The sequence below is a fragment of the Nycticebus coucang genome, chromosome 12, assembly GCF_027406575.1.
Source record: "Nycticebus coucang isolate mNycCou1 chromosome 12, mNycCou1.pri, whole genome shotgun sequence".
Classification (NCBI taxonomy): Eukaryota; Metazoa; Chordata; class Mammalia; order Primates; family Lorisidae; genus Nycticebus; species Nycticebus coucang.
The window spans coordinates 71380793-71395001 of record NC_069791.1 but is presented as its reverse complement, the minus strand read 5'-3'; the positions used below and the strand labels follow the sequence as shown (position 1 = coordinate 71395001).

General features: G+C 53.2%; 1 protein-coding gene across 1 annotated transcript; it reads left to right on the top strand.

Moving 5' to 3' along the window:
- The first annotated feature begins 4329 nt into the window (after positions 1-4329).
- Positions 4330-12908, top strand: NAT16 (N-acetyltransferase 16 (putative)). Its single transcript, XM_053555228.1, is given in 10 exon segments — positions 4330-4569; positions 4747-5450; positions 8743-8881; positions 8927-9025; positions 9027-9122; positions 9842-9872; positions 9875-10059; positions 10653-10821; positions 10824-10902; positions 10904-12908. Coding segments are annotated over 8 exon segments (1215 nt in total). The 5' UTR covers positions 4330-4569; positions 4747-5450; positions 8743-8746; the 3' UTR covers positions 11325-12908.
- The last annotated feature ends 1301 nt before the right edge of the window (positions 12909-14209 follow it).

Here is a 14209-nt window from a genome sequence, read left to right as displayed (position 1 = left end):
GACTTGAGATAATAATTTTACTGTCCCCAACTGAAGAAATAGATCAGAGGCATTCATTCATTCATAACCTGCTCACTGAGTGCTTCCTATGTGCCAAGAACTGAACTAAGTACCACACACATAAAGGTAACTTTAACATTATTTCTGTTATGAAAGAGTTCATGGTCAAGCTTAATGGTTTTTCATCTTTCTCTTACCTAATCCCTGAAGTTCCCTGTAATGTTCCCAGAGTTCTGATCATCCTGAGTGCAGAATAAGCAGAGAGGCTTCAGATATGCCTGAACTCCACTGTACGAACTGTCACGCACCCCATTTGAGAGTTACTATTCCAGTTGGCTAGATGATAATACCTACCCAGAAGTTCAATACCATTAATTGAACTTCTGTGCCAGAAATGCTGTTCCAGGCACTTGGCATACATTATCTTATGCAATCCTTACTGGAAATCAGGTGTTATGTCCTTTTTGCAGATGAGGAAACCATGACTTTATGACTCACCAGTGAGTATGTGGCATCTGCCATACCCTGCCTTCTGGGAGAATCTGGATGATCCCTTTAAGTGCTGTAATTCTGAGTAAGTCTTTTGGCATTCACTGGCTCTGTGACTTTAGGCCAATTACTTAACACTAGTCTCCTTCCTTCATCTTCAAAATGAGCTGGTTGTGAAGTTATAATGCTGATGAGGCATTTGCCTCAGTGTCTGCAAAGCCTTCACATCTTTTATTTCACTGCTCTTATTTAATTGCAGATGTTCCATACATAGATAGCCAGAGATAGCCTGGAAAGCCAAGATTTGATTTGCAGATTGGGGAATTGCCCAGACAAACAGGGCATTTGATAAGGAATGATAAAGATGGCAGAGGACTGAGCCACATTCTCACAGCTGGGGAAGGGGAAGAGGGGTCTGAGAGGAGAACTCTCAAGACCACACAACTGGTCACCTGAGATACAGAGGTCTGTGGGTATGAAGGTTAGAGATGGCTCATCGAGGGTAGTCAGTGAGAGAGGAAGTTGGGGGGCAAGGAGGGTATCATAGGAGAGGGTGGTTCAAACTGCAACCATAGGAACCAGCCACACTAGTAAAGCATACCTGACTCAGAGGAGGCCAATAACAGACTCTCCCAAATAAAAGGCCCAAATGAACCAGCACCAGGGGTAAAAGCCAACACAGAGGACCCAAAAGTAAGTATACAAAATGGCACTTATAAAATTCAGAGCAACGGGCAGCACCTGTGGCTCAAAGGAATAAGGCACCGGCCCCATATGCTGTAGGTGGTGGGTTCAAACCCAGCCCCAGCCAAAAACTGCAAAAAAAAAAAAAAAAAAAGATTATTTAAAATTCAGAGCAACAAAAGGACATCTCCAGTATTAATAGCTGACACTTGGTTGGTGCTTTTTTTTTCTTTTTCTTTAGAGACAGAGTCTCACTCTATCGCCCTCAGAGAGTGCTGTGGCATCACATCTTGCAGCAACCTCCAACTTCTGGGCTTAGGTGATTCTCTTGCCTCAGCCTCCCAAGTAGCTGGGACTATAGGCGCCTGCCACAACGCTTGGCTATTTTTTTTTTTTTTTTTTGAGACAGAGCCTCAAGCTGTCATCCTGGGTAGAGTGCTGTGGCATCACAGCTCACAGCAACCCCAAACTCCTGGGCTCAAGCGATTCTCCTGCCTCTGCCTCCCAAGTAGCTGGGACTACAGGCGCCCGCCACAATGCCTGGCTATTTTTTTGGTTGCAGCCATTATTGTTGTTTGGCGGGCCCAGGCTGGATTCAAACCCGCCAGCTCAGGTGTTGTGGCTGATGCCTTAGCCGCTTGAGCCACAGGCAATGAGCCAGTGCCTGGCTATTTTTTGTTGCAGTTGGCCGAGGCCAAGTTTGAACCCACCACCCTCGATATACGAGGCCAGTGCCCCACCCCTAGAACCATAGGCACCGCCCAGTTGGTGCTTTATAATTTGAAAAGTACTTTCACAAGGTTTATCTCATTTGCCCTCTGAGTGGGGAGTGGACAGTGGGATCCGAGTTTGCAGCATGAGGATCCCATGCCAACTTTGGGATCCAGCACCTCCACTTTCCTTATCTATAAGTGACCAAACAATTCCACCTACCCTACAGTGTTGTGGAGATTAAGCCAAAATGCTTTGTAAACATTCTGGGTGGTTCTGTGGCTCACACCACATCACCACCAGCAGTGGGTAGAGGGTGGCCCTGAAACTCTGGCCTGCAGAGCCAGGGTTCTCCTCTTGGCCAGATCTCTCTCCCACTCCCCATCAGGCCTTAGCTGATGCCATAGTAGAGTAGCCCACCTCCTGCATCCTCCAAGCACCTGGGTCTTTTCTTTTCTTTCTTTTTTATTTTTTTTTTTGTTTTTGGCCGGGGCTAGGTTTGAACCCGCCACCTCCGGCATATGGGACTGGCACCCTACTCCTTGAGCCACAGGCACCGCCCTTTTATTTTTTTTTTTGAGACAGAGTCTCACTATGTTGCCCTGGGTAGAGTGCCATGGTGGCATCACAGCTCACAGCAATCTCAAACTCTTGGGCTCAAGTGATTCTCTTGCCTCAGCCTCCCAAGTAGGGACAGTACAGGCACCCACCATAATGCCCGGCTATTTTTTCTTGTAGTTGCCATTGATGTTTTAGCTGGCCTGGGCTGGGTTCGAACCTGCCAGCCTCGGTGTATGTGGCTGGCGCCATCACCACTGTGCTATGGGCACTGAGCCCTGAGCTCCTAGGTTAAAGTCACTTTTTAACACCTCATTGTCACCACCCTCATCTTCCAGGGGACTCTTGATGGGAGGGATGCAATCTGTCCTAGATGTCTGAGATTAAAGACCGGAATTACATGGCTTTTGGCTGGCCTCATGGAGCAGTCTGGAGGTGGGACTTGCACTAACATCTTGCTTCTGAGTGGCTTGGACTTGAGGGGGATGGGATCTTAGGGAAACCTTCAATTGGGATTGGCTGAGAGGATTGGCAGTGGGTGAGTGTTGGACCCATTCAAGAGTTTCTGGTGGCAGAAAATGAGGCTTCTGGTGAAAGAGGTAGGATTAGAACATGATTGCCTCTTCCTTTGGCCACTAGTGAGTTTTTTCTTGAAATCTTTTAACTTTTTGAAGTGTTTTCCTGCAATAAAACATATACCACTCTAATTGCAGTTTTGTGAGATGCACAGAGTGTTAGCACTTTCAGAAATCAAGAGATGTGAGGGAGGTCCTATAAAAAAGAGGTTGAAGGTGGTGCCTGGGGCTCAAAGGAGTAGGGCGCCTGCCCCATATACCAGAGTTGGTGGGTGCAAACCCGGCCCTGGCCAAAAACTGCAAAAAAAAAAAAAAAAAAAAAAAAGAGGTTGAATGACTTCTCAACTTTTTGGCCAACCCAGGGCTGGAATTCCATTACACACACAGGATGGAATGCTTCTTTCTCCCATCCACTTGGATTATCAGGGGTTAAGAGGCTCCTGTGTGCATGTGGTCAAGTGTACAAGGCTGACCTGCAAGTCTTTATTTTATTTTATTATTATTGTTTTTCTTTTGTGGTTTTTTTTTTTTTTTTTGGCCAGGGCTGGGTTTGAACCTGCCACCTCCAGCATATGGGACTGGCGCCCTATTCCTTGAGCCACAGGCGCCACCCGACCTGCAAGTCTTTCTTCCTGCCTGCTGTCTGGTAGGGACCTTGCTACCTCACAGCCAGGGACATAAGAGTTGAAGGGTCCTGGCTGTCAGGGAGACTAGACTGCCCTGGGACCCCACGCAGTGGTGGTTAAGACTGAGATATCTTGGCCCTACTCCTTTCACCTCTCAGCCTCTGTCTCTTGGTGTCTCTTCCCATCCCCAGACTTCTCAGGTTTCCAATTTCCTGTCAGTTTCTCAGACTCGGTCCTCAGGGAATAAGTCTCCTAGTCCCATTTCCAGCTATTATTGCTTATTTAAAAGTCAGAGTCAGAGACAGGCAATCCCATTCAGAGAGTGTCCCCTGGAGTACAGGGACTTCCGGGGCGGTGGACGAGTCCCAGGCTGAGAAGACAGGTGCTGGGGAGGGTGAGGCCATAACTAAGGCAGCAACATTCCTCCCTCCACCAAAACCCAAGACACCCTCACCCCTAGTCCTGCTCCCCAGCCGGGACAAGGCGGAGTCTCTCGCGCAGGACTCGAGATCAGGGCAGCGCCACCAGGGCAGGGCCGGCCCGGGGCATCCCCCCAACTCCTTGCCCCCGCAAGCCCCCAGTTGGGCTCGAGTCCACTCCAGATCCGTCCCGGGTTTCCCCCGCGTCGCTGGGGTCTCCGCCCCTCGGAGCAGCTGCTGGGGCCGTGCTGGAGAGTCACCGCAGGCGCTGCTGGCCCGGGAGTTCTCTGGGCGTCTGAGCCCACGTTGAGAACCGAGCTGCGGCGCAGGGCCCAAGCTGGCGTTCGAAGTCCATATCCCTACCCGACGACTCGCGCGGGCCCCGAGGGTCATCCTCCTTTGACTCTCGTGGCTCTAAAGGGACCCCTATCTTGGCAGGGTTCGAGGTCTGCGATGGCCTGCCCCCTCCACCTCTCAGCATCTTGGCCTGGGTCAGGCTCCTGCAAGGTAGGGGTAGGAAGCCCAGCGGGGCCTGGGGCCGGGGCCAGCGTGCTCTTCAGCGGCGAAATGGGCGCAGCAGGAGGTCACTGCACCTCCCGGGGGGCGGAGAGCGACGGCGTCCCCTGCTGCCTGATCCCTTCCGGTCGGGTGACCTATATAACTGAGACCGAGACTTCTCCCTAGGTGTCCAGAGGCGCTTTCCTGTCACCCCATTTCGCTGGCATCTGTCCCTAGGGTCGGGTGCCCAGCGACACTCTAGCCAAGTAGACAGCTCCCTTCGGAATCTCCCTCCCGCCGGCTGCCCCAAACCTTCATTCCAGGAATGGGGCGGAAGGAAGACCCTCACCTGGGGAAGACCCTCCAGTAAAGCTCCCTTCCTTCGCAGAGTGACCCTCTAGGACCACCTGCCTCCCCTGGTTCCCTGGGCCATCTTCCCTGGCCCTGCCTTTGCTCCCAGAGCCTTCCTCTTAGTCTCGACTCCCCGTCTCTGTTTTCTAGGTGTTCTCTTCCATCCTCTCTTCTGACTTTCTCCTCCGTGTCACCCCTTCCCTCGCCCCACTCCGCAAAAGGGGGTGTGTCGTGCTGCTTTCTATTTGTGGCCCCCCCGGGGAGGGGTTTGTGCTAGAATTTTTTTGGCTTCTGCTGGGTCCAGAGTCACGAGGTGTCATGTCTGTGATTCAGTGTCCGTACCTCAGCCCGCTCCCCTCATTTCCCTGTCGCCTTTGTCTCCTTTCCGCCTCCGTTTCTGTCGCTTTCGCTCTCATCTTTGGGCGCTTTGTGTAGCTGCCTTCTTTGTCTCCGCCTCTCCAAGTCCCTGCTCCCTTCCCTTCCTCTCCTCCCTTCTCCGGTTCTAAGAAGCCTTCGCCTCAGGGGCGTCAATATTTCAGGTGTGTGGGGTGCGGTGGGAGTGGGGTGGGGGCTGGCGGGCTGCCAGCATGCCCAGCTATGACTCTGATCACCCCCTCCTCAGAGGAGTCATTCATATTTATGAGAGTAAAAGAATGGCCCCAACCCAAGGATGTGGGGTTAGGGATTGGGTGGCAAATGCTGACCCTCTTGCTGGAGCCTGGTGCAGGAGATGCCTGAACTACATTTCCCACAGTGCCCTCGAGGCTGGGGGCTGCCTCTGCCTCCGCCTAGACACCTTATAGTTTGAAGAAGCCAGGGTGGAAGGCGCTGTACTGGAGGGCGGGAAATGGTCCGAATGTGGAGGAGGGTTGGGAGCCAGTCCACAGCCTTGGTTGGTCTGGAGCCCCTAACCTACTTTATTCCCAGTACTCACCTCCCCCAGGGCTTAAGGACCTTGGAATCTTTGTTTGTGTTCCCCCAAAAGGAACAGAATCGGAGGGAGTATTTGAGAAGAAAAGATGCAAGATAAGTTGGAAAATTCTTCCTTTCCTCCTTGTGACCCTGGGAATTCCCCACCTTCACCTCTAGTCCCCATCTCCCAACCACAAACAACCTTATCTGAGATGTAGAAATGCTATTTGGAAATAGTACCCCCATCCCAAAAGCAAGGGAGGGAAACTGGAGTTTAATGGCTTGAATTAATCGGATGGGTTCTAGTCTACAGGTTGCCCACATTTTGTCCATCTCTCTGGGGGGCAGTAGAGATTGCTAGAGTCACCAAATTTATATTTTCCTAGGACCCAGGAACAGCTGATTCAGGTCCCCTGGAGATGCAAATGGGAGTCAAGAGCTAATCTACTCATCTCTGGGACTCTCCTTGTCCTCAGAACCTGATGCAAGGGGGTCTGGTGATTAGGCTGGAGTGAGGTGTGGGTCTGTGTAGGTCTGTGTATCAGTGTAAAGCTCTCAGACTGGGCAGGCTGGGCAGTGAGGGTTCCGCTAGCAATCCCATCTCTGGTCCTGCGTCAGCTTAGCCCACCTGGAATGTTTGACTCCTATTAAGTAAGTCTCCTCCTTGCACTATACACTGGATTTGGAGATCTACTTACACCAAAAAGAGTACTTCCTCACTGACCAAGGAGCCAGGAAACAACTTTTAGTCAGGTTCTGTCTAAGCTGAGTCACCTTGGACAAGGTCCTTAACCTCCAAGAAGCCTCAGTTTCCTTACTGTGAAAGGAGAGGGTTGAACCTGATGGTCTCTAATGGGCCCAGCAGGGGCTTAAAATCCAACAGAGCCTGTATTCTCCCCCTTCTCTCATCCTTGGTATTGTATCTCACTTGGATTTAAGTGGGAGAGCCTTAGATACTGGAATCAGAAAAAATCAGAAAAGAAAAAGGGAGATGGAACTCTTGTTTTTGAGCTTTGTTTGTATAGCAGGTATGCTGCATTTCTGTAAGCTGTGTTTATGTATGGAAGCTGAAACCATCCCCAAACTACCCCTTGGGGCCACTGCTGGTCAACCTTTCCCAAACCTAAGTCATATTTGTGTAAAACAAAACAAAATGATCAGACAAGAAAACACTTCAGCCAAACTCCAGTATCCCTGAGTAGTTGGTCTGTGTGCACCTAGAATGTTGGTTAATGAGGCTTAATGTAGGTTATCTGAGGCGAGCATTATAATTGACTGAAAGAAAGAGGAGTTGGGTGTTTGATTGGTTCATTTTGTTGATCTGGAGGAGACAGGTCTGGAAATCAAGGGCTTCAGGGGATTTTCTCTTTGGTTTTGCTAGAGGCCCAATAGAGTCCTTTTCAAAATGATCACCTAGTCTTGCAGTGGAGCCCAAGTGTCCCTATGGGAAGGCAGGAAATAAATTAGAACAGGAGGAAGGAAAGGATGTTTTCATTGGCCTGGGAGGAATAGCTTGACATTTTCTAATGGAGCCATCTATCTTTGCTTATGTTAGCATATGCATGTCAGGAGATTGGGGAGAAATTGGGGCAGCAATCTGGAGGAGATTTGGGGTCTAAATGTCCCTTTCTGTGCCCTGAGATGATACCTCGCAGCGGCAGGAAAGGAGGTGGAGGGTACCAAATCTGCTTTTCCCTGGGGAATTCTCCTATAGGCAAAGTGGTGACTATGGAAGTTTCTTAACATGTTGTCCTTGCAGAGATCTTAGAAAAGTGATGGGGCTCTTGAAGGAGTGTTCCTCAATTTTTTTTTTTTTTTTTTTGTAGAGACAGAGTCTCACTTTATGGCCCTCGGTAGAGTGCCGTGGCATCGCACAGCTCACAGCAACCTCCAACTCCTGGGCTTAAGCGATTCTCTTGCCTCAGCCTCCCAAGTAGCTGGGACTACAGGCGCCCACCACAACGCCCGGCTATTTTTTGGTTGCAGTTTGGCCGGGGCCGGGTTTGAACCCGCCACCCTCGGTATATGGGGCTGGCGCCTTACCGACTGAGCCACAGGCGCCACCCCCTCAATTTTTTTTTGGGGGGACAGAGCCTCAAGCTGTCACCCTGGGTAGAGTGCTGTGGCATCACAGCTCACAGCAACCTCCACCTCCTGGGCTCAAATGATTCTCCTGCCTCCTCCTCCCAAGTAGCTGGGTCTACAGGAGCTCCCCACAATGCCCAGCTATTTTTTGGTTGCAGCCATCATTGTTGTTTGGCAGGCTGGGCTGATTTAAACCCGCCAGCTCAGGTATATGTGGCTGGCGCCTCAGCCGCTTGAGCCACAGGCGCCAAGCCAGAGTCTCACCTTCTTGCCCCCAGTAGGTGCTGGGGGTGTCATAGCTCACAGCAATCTCAAACTCTTGGGCTTTCAAGTGATACTGTTGCCTCAGCCTCCCAAGGGACTAGGTGCCTGTCACAATGCCTGGCTATTTTATTTTTTTAGAGATGGGGTCTTGTTCTTACTCAGAAGTTGGTTTCCAACTTGTGAGCTCAAGGCATCCACCCCTCTCAGCCTCCTGGAGTGCTGGCATGAGCCATTGCACTTGGCTGTTCCTCAATTTTTTAACCCCACCAAGTACCTTGTGTCCTTTGTCTGGGCCCTGGTTCTGGCTGGGCATGGAGATCTGGGGCTAGTCTCTGGGGAGCTCACTGGGGTTCCTGAGTTTGTGGTAGAGCAGGCAGAGTTGGGATTTCTGGGAGCTGGCAGAAGTGGGTGGGGCTGGGGACCTTCTACTCTCAGGGTCTGTGTGGAGAACAGAAAAGAAAGGGTGTTTGTGCAAAAAGGGGGTTTGGGGAATGCTTGTGTGTAGGGAGCCAGATGTGGAAGGAAACAAGGGGCTTCTGATCCAGTTGTTGGACTCTCTCTTTTCTACAGGGTAATGAAGGTGGATGCTGGCTGTGGTGCAGCCACTGCAGACGTAGATAAGTCAGTAAAGGACCGGAGGGGTGCGGAGCCGAGAGCCCAGACCCTGCCACAGGAGACAGGGACCAAGTCTATGGAGCTCGAGGCTGAGGCCGAGCCTCTGAAGGCCGACTGAGGCCAGCCCTTATGGGCCAAGCCTAAGTCCCGATCAGGGCCTGAGGCGGAGGCCGAGCCATTGGACTTCGTGGTGGCCACAGAACAGGAGTTTTAGGAAGTGTTTGCCATCTCCGGGGGATATCTACAGTGGCCTCGACTACCTCCCCAGTCACTACGACAGCTGGCTCCAGATTCCTGAACGCACGGTTGTTTTGGCCAAGCGCTTGGGAGGAGTGGTGAGCTAGGAGCGGGGCCCAGGTTTGACAAGTTGTGAAGCCGCGTTCGGTGCGTGGATCTTAGGAAGCTAGGGGGAGGGCTATCCCCAGGCATCGTACAGCTGCTGAGGAAATAGAGTCTACTTTGGAGCCAAAATGTAGACGTACGGAACTAGGGGCTAGGTCAGTGAGGGTGGGGTGGGTGGCGTGGAGAACAGCGGATAGCGGGGGACCTGAAGTAACTGGTAAGAGCTTTGAAGTATGAGGGTCCATTTGAGGAGTTTCGGGGGGCAAGAGTATAAGAAGAAGGGAGTAGGCAAGAGGGGGTAGGCTAAAGGTGGGAGTAGCTAGGCTGGGACCGGGACCTCCAGTTCCGAACAGATGGAACTCGCACCAAGAGCAGTAAGAAAGCAGAGTAGGACTGGGGGAGGAACTAAGAGAAGGAGGAGCGTGCCAGGGGCGTGGCAATATCCTGGGGGTGTAGCCAAGTGAAGGGGGCGTGGTGAGCGGTCCAAGGCTCCGCGCACCCGGAGTCCGAGGATCTACAGAGGCGGAAGAGGCCTCGTCAAACCACTGTTCTGCGGGATCTGGAATACTAGGCCCAAGTGCTGAGGAGAGTATCCTGGGCCGCCGCAGGCCTGGCCTGGAGCCCAGGCGGTGACAACAGAGTGCTCATCGTGAGGCTCACTCTGGTGGGAGCAGAGGTGGCGAGAGGGCCCCTTTATGGCCTCGGTCCGCAGATCACTCTGGAGTCAGTGAAAGTGATCGACGCCAGACAGCGCTGGTGGTGGGACTGCGCGTGGCCCCCTGGGAACACGGCACGGGCGTGGCCGTGCTGCAGCGTTTCTGCTCACAGCTGGTCAAGCGACAGTACCCCCGGGGTCAAAGTGGCACAGCTCAACAGGACGACCAGCTGGTCCCCCAGGAGCTGAAGAAATACCGCCTAATCACCAAACAGGTGAGGACAAGAGAGCTGGGAAGGCTGGGCCTCTCCGCTGGAGTATGGGGACATCCCTCCCTACCCCCAGCCAAGCATTGGCTTGCTCTCTCTCCAGGCTCTACAGAGTGGAGCGGCCCAAGAGCCTTCCCCTGGCACTCCCAGTCCTGTCTCAGATCCTTTTGCCCAAGGAAAGTCACACCCCGACTCCCGGCCTGAAACTCTCAGTCCTACTCCCCAAGTTCTGTGACCCTGTCTCTCCTAAGATCCTGCCCTTCTTCAGGGGCCCAAGCATCCTAATCTGAGCCATTGTCCTCCCTCAGCCTGCCAGCTAATCGGTCTCCCTCGATTTCACCCAGGGTTCCCTGGCAACTCCACACTGATCCCATCGCTCCTTGGGGATCCGGATATTCGGAGCCCTTGCCCTTGTTGCCTCTCTGCTACGCTCGAAACCCAGGCTTTTTCATACCCCACTTGACTTGGCCCCTCACTGTCGGTCCTCCCGAGGGGTCCCGGTGGGAATCCATGGGTGTGAATGTGTGGGAAAATGCCAAGAGGAGCCAGGTTCGCCGGCCCTCCAGCCCTCGCCCCGCGTTCACTCGCGCCCCCAGCAGGGTATAGTTTTGGTCCAATTCAATGCATCCGCGCTACTGGCCGAGCTGGGCGCGCGGTTGGCAGAGCTTTGCACCTGCAGCACCTTCTGACCGCTACCCACCCAGGCAGACGGCGACGTGGCACGCCTTTTGCTGTTGCCCTCCGTACATCGCGAAGTGCTTCCCGGAGGACCATCATCTAGGACTGGCAGCCCTACTGGCCAAGTGAAAGCAACCTCAGCTTGCTGGCGGCCAAGGGCCTGGAGTGGCGTGGACAATCGCGCGAGCTCGCGCGTGCTCAGGCTGTGCACGCGCCCCATCCCCATCCCTCCTGGAGGCAACGGCACTTGGCGCTAGCTCAACATTGACGCCTTCGCCAGCGACGTTGGGCAGGTGCAGAACCAGCTCCTGTGGGACCTGCAACGTGAGGTCCCGCGCCTCCAAGTTCTCAACGTCATGTACCAGCTCTTCCTGGAGCTCCAGCTGCGGTCATAGCTGGCTGACTTCTGTCAGGTTGGCCTGGGACTTGAGCTACTCAAGGGTTACACTGCACAGTACCTGCTGGAGGCCCGACATCTGAGCCTCTCATGGGGGGAGGAACGGACTTCAGACCTGCCCCCTGGCTCTGATCCTCTACTTAGCCAGCCTCGCCCCTACCCTTTCGAAGCTCCATCCCCCGGAAGTTGGCTCTGATTCCCACTCTTACAGATGCAGACCCCCCGTCTTGCCTTTTCCCTTTACCTCTCTCTGCCTTGTTGCCTCCAATGTCCCCAAACGCTCAGATCTAAAACGCTGGATTTGGGGGAGCCCGCTGGGCTGCTGTTATCCACCCTCTCCCCTTCCAAAGAACTGGTCCCTATACAGGCTTATGGATCCTACCCTATGGTCACCCCAGGCTGGGAGTGAACTCCGCCCTTTCTGGCTTCTCCCTTCTGCCCCCTCGTGGGTGGAAAAGAGCAGAAGTGCCTGCGACGTCCAGAGCGGCCTGACACTCTGTCGCCAGAAGAATGTTTCTTTCCTTTCTCCTGCCTTTTCTAACGCCCTCGGAGCTGGCCCAGCGCTCCTCTCAATGCCCCCTCTGCCTCTGGGGCCTGTAGATCAGTGTCCTTTCCCCGCTTCTCTTTGTTCCCCTATCTTCCTCCTCCCTGGACTTCCCTGACTCTTAGCTTCTCAGTGCCCATTTTCCTGCTCCTGCGTCCCTCTTCACCGTGACCTCCTCTTCACCGACTCGGGCTGCAATGTGGAGAGAGACCCTGTAAAGGAAATATATTTGTAATGCTCCCACATTTGGCTCCCTGTTTACCTTGGTGAGGCACTTTCCTGAGCCTGCCCCTCTGACTGGGCTTTCCAACTTTGCTAGTTGTTGCTATTTCGCAGGGCCCCTCCCCCACACCCCCAAAGCACCAGGGGACTCTCTGGCTGGAGTTTGGTGCATTGGAGGGCAGGTCCTTCACCTGGCATGGGGGGTGTCTCCTGGTTCCAACCTGGCTGCCTTCTAGTGCGACTGGAACTCCACCTCCCAGTATTTCTAACACTGCTCCCTTCTGCATCATTTACGCTTTTTGGACTTTGAGAGTCTTCTATTTAAGTAGTAACAGCTGTATTTGCACAACGTTGTCTCCAATATCAGATCCCCACATCAAAGACAGGGAGGAAACACAGGCTCAGAAAGATCAAAGTTACTTCTAAGTCACTCACAGTCTCTGGGAATCACCCAGGTGGCCCAAGCACAGGGCAGGCCCCAGAACCTCACTCTGTTTAGTGAGGTGTTAGCTTGAACTTCTCCTTAGACCAGGGACAGTTGCTAGGAAAAATGTTGACAGTGAGCACAGGGTTCCCTGGGGATGCAATCCAAGATGTGGGCAGAGGAGGTCCCAGGATGTAGAAAGTGGACAAAGGGGACATCTACTTCTTGACCGCTTCCCCCAGCTGTGGTTTTTCTGCTGTGCTGCTCTGTCTTGGCTGCCTCCGGCACCTGGCCATGCTGCCACTTTCCTTGCCATTTCCACGTTCTCTGTAAAGCAATAAAATGGACCTTTTGCCTACCCTCTGTGCCTGTTTCACTTCTCAGTGGGGAGGGATGGCACACATTATCTTCCCCCTTTCCCCAGCAGCCTGTATTAGGGAGGATCTCTAAGCCCTGTGGCAATGGGGCTAATGACTTCCTGGGGGGGGGGTGGAGGGAGGGCTGATGGACGTTGTGCGCCCCCACCCCCACCCCTGCGGAGCAAGGGAAGAAGCAGCTGCTCAGAACCGAGGCAGCGGCGCAGAGCCCGAACTAGCCTGGGCCCTCGCTTTCCCCTGGACTTGCAAACCGCATTCTGTGGGTTCTTCTCCCAAGTTCCTCTCGGCATTCCAGATTCTTCAGCCCCAGGATCCAGGCATCAAATTCTCAGCTCTTGACTCACCAGTGGCTAACCGCCCTCGGTCTCCCAATTTCTGGGTGGGCAACGCGTGGTGGGAGCAGAAGGTGGAGGGAGTCTGGGCACCGCCCCCGGGAGCCGAGCTCTAGATCGGCGGAGACTGCGATCCCGAAAAGTAACACGCGGGGGCGCCAAGACGGGCGCGGACGCGGGCGAGGCAGCGCAAGGTGGTTTTCGTCCGTGTGAGTGTGTCCATGGACGTCTTTGTGTGTCTGCGTCTCTATACACGTGTGTACGAGTCAGGGGGGTATCTGGAAGGGATATATTCCAGACAACGTGCCTGGTGTACCCCATAATGAGGTACCCCAAGTGGTTTTTGACGGGTATGATGCTTGATGTTACTACGTACGTGTGGATGGGGAGGCAGGTGACTTGTGTGTATTGTCGTGTGTGCACAGTGCAGCCTATGAGTCCCTGAAACGACGTTTTGAATTTCTAAAGTCAAAGGGTTAAGTCTGAGTGTTTTGACTCCTTCCCACCACCCCTAAAAGGAATAAGGACTTTCAATGTAAATCTGCTCTGGACACATCTTTAGCTTAGATTTGGGTGACTGCTGGACTAGATGTGACATTGTGTTTGTGTAAGTGGGTGTGTCTCAGAATCTCAGCGTAACTATATGGTAGTATGTTCTATGTGTGACAAGTGGATGTTGGGGGGGGTTCAGGATTATGGAAGTGCATTCTTTCCTCTTAGTTTTTGGATATCACCTTCATGGTGTATGTGTGTTTGTGTGTGCACACACACGCGCGTGCCCGCAAGCATATGTATTTGTGTTTCTCAGTCTCTCCAGTGGCTGGCTCTCTTTGTGTCTCTCCCCATCTCTGTCTCTATGTCTCTCTTGCTCTCTCTCTCTCTCGCTTTCTTGGTGACTCATCTCTGCGGTGTCGCCCTCCCCCGGTTTGCTGGGTTTCCCCTCCCCCACTCAGGAGTGGGTGGGGGTCTGAGGGAATGGGACCCCAGACTAAAAATCAGAGTGCGCACCCCCTTCCCATCACTCAATCATTCTGGACCCTCCACTGCCCCCCAGCCCTTTCCCAGATATCTGTCCCAGGACTCTGAACCCTTGGGGTGGGTAGGGGGTAGGGCAATGAGGTCTAAGTGGGTGCATTTTAGGGTCCTTCAATTCAAAGTTGAGACCCTACCCGCATTACAAAT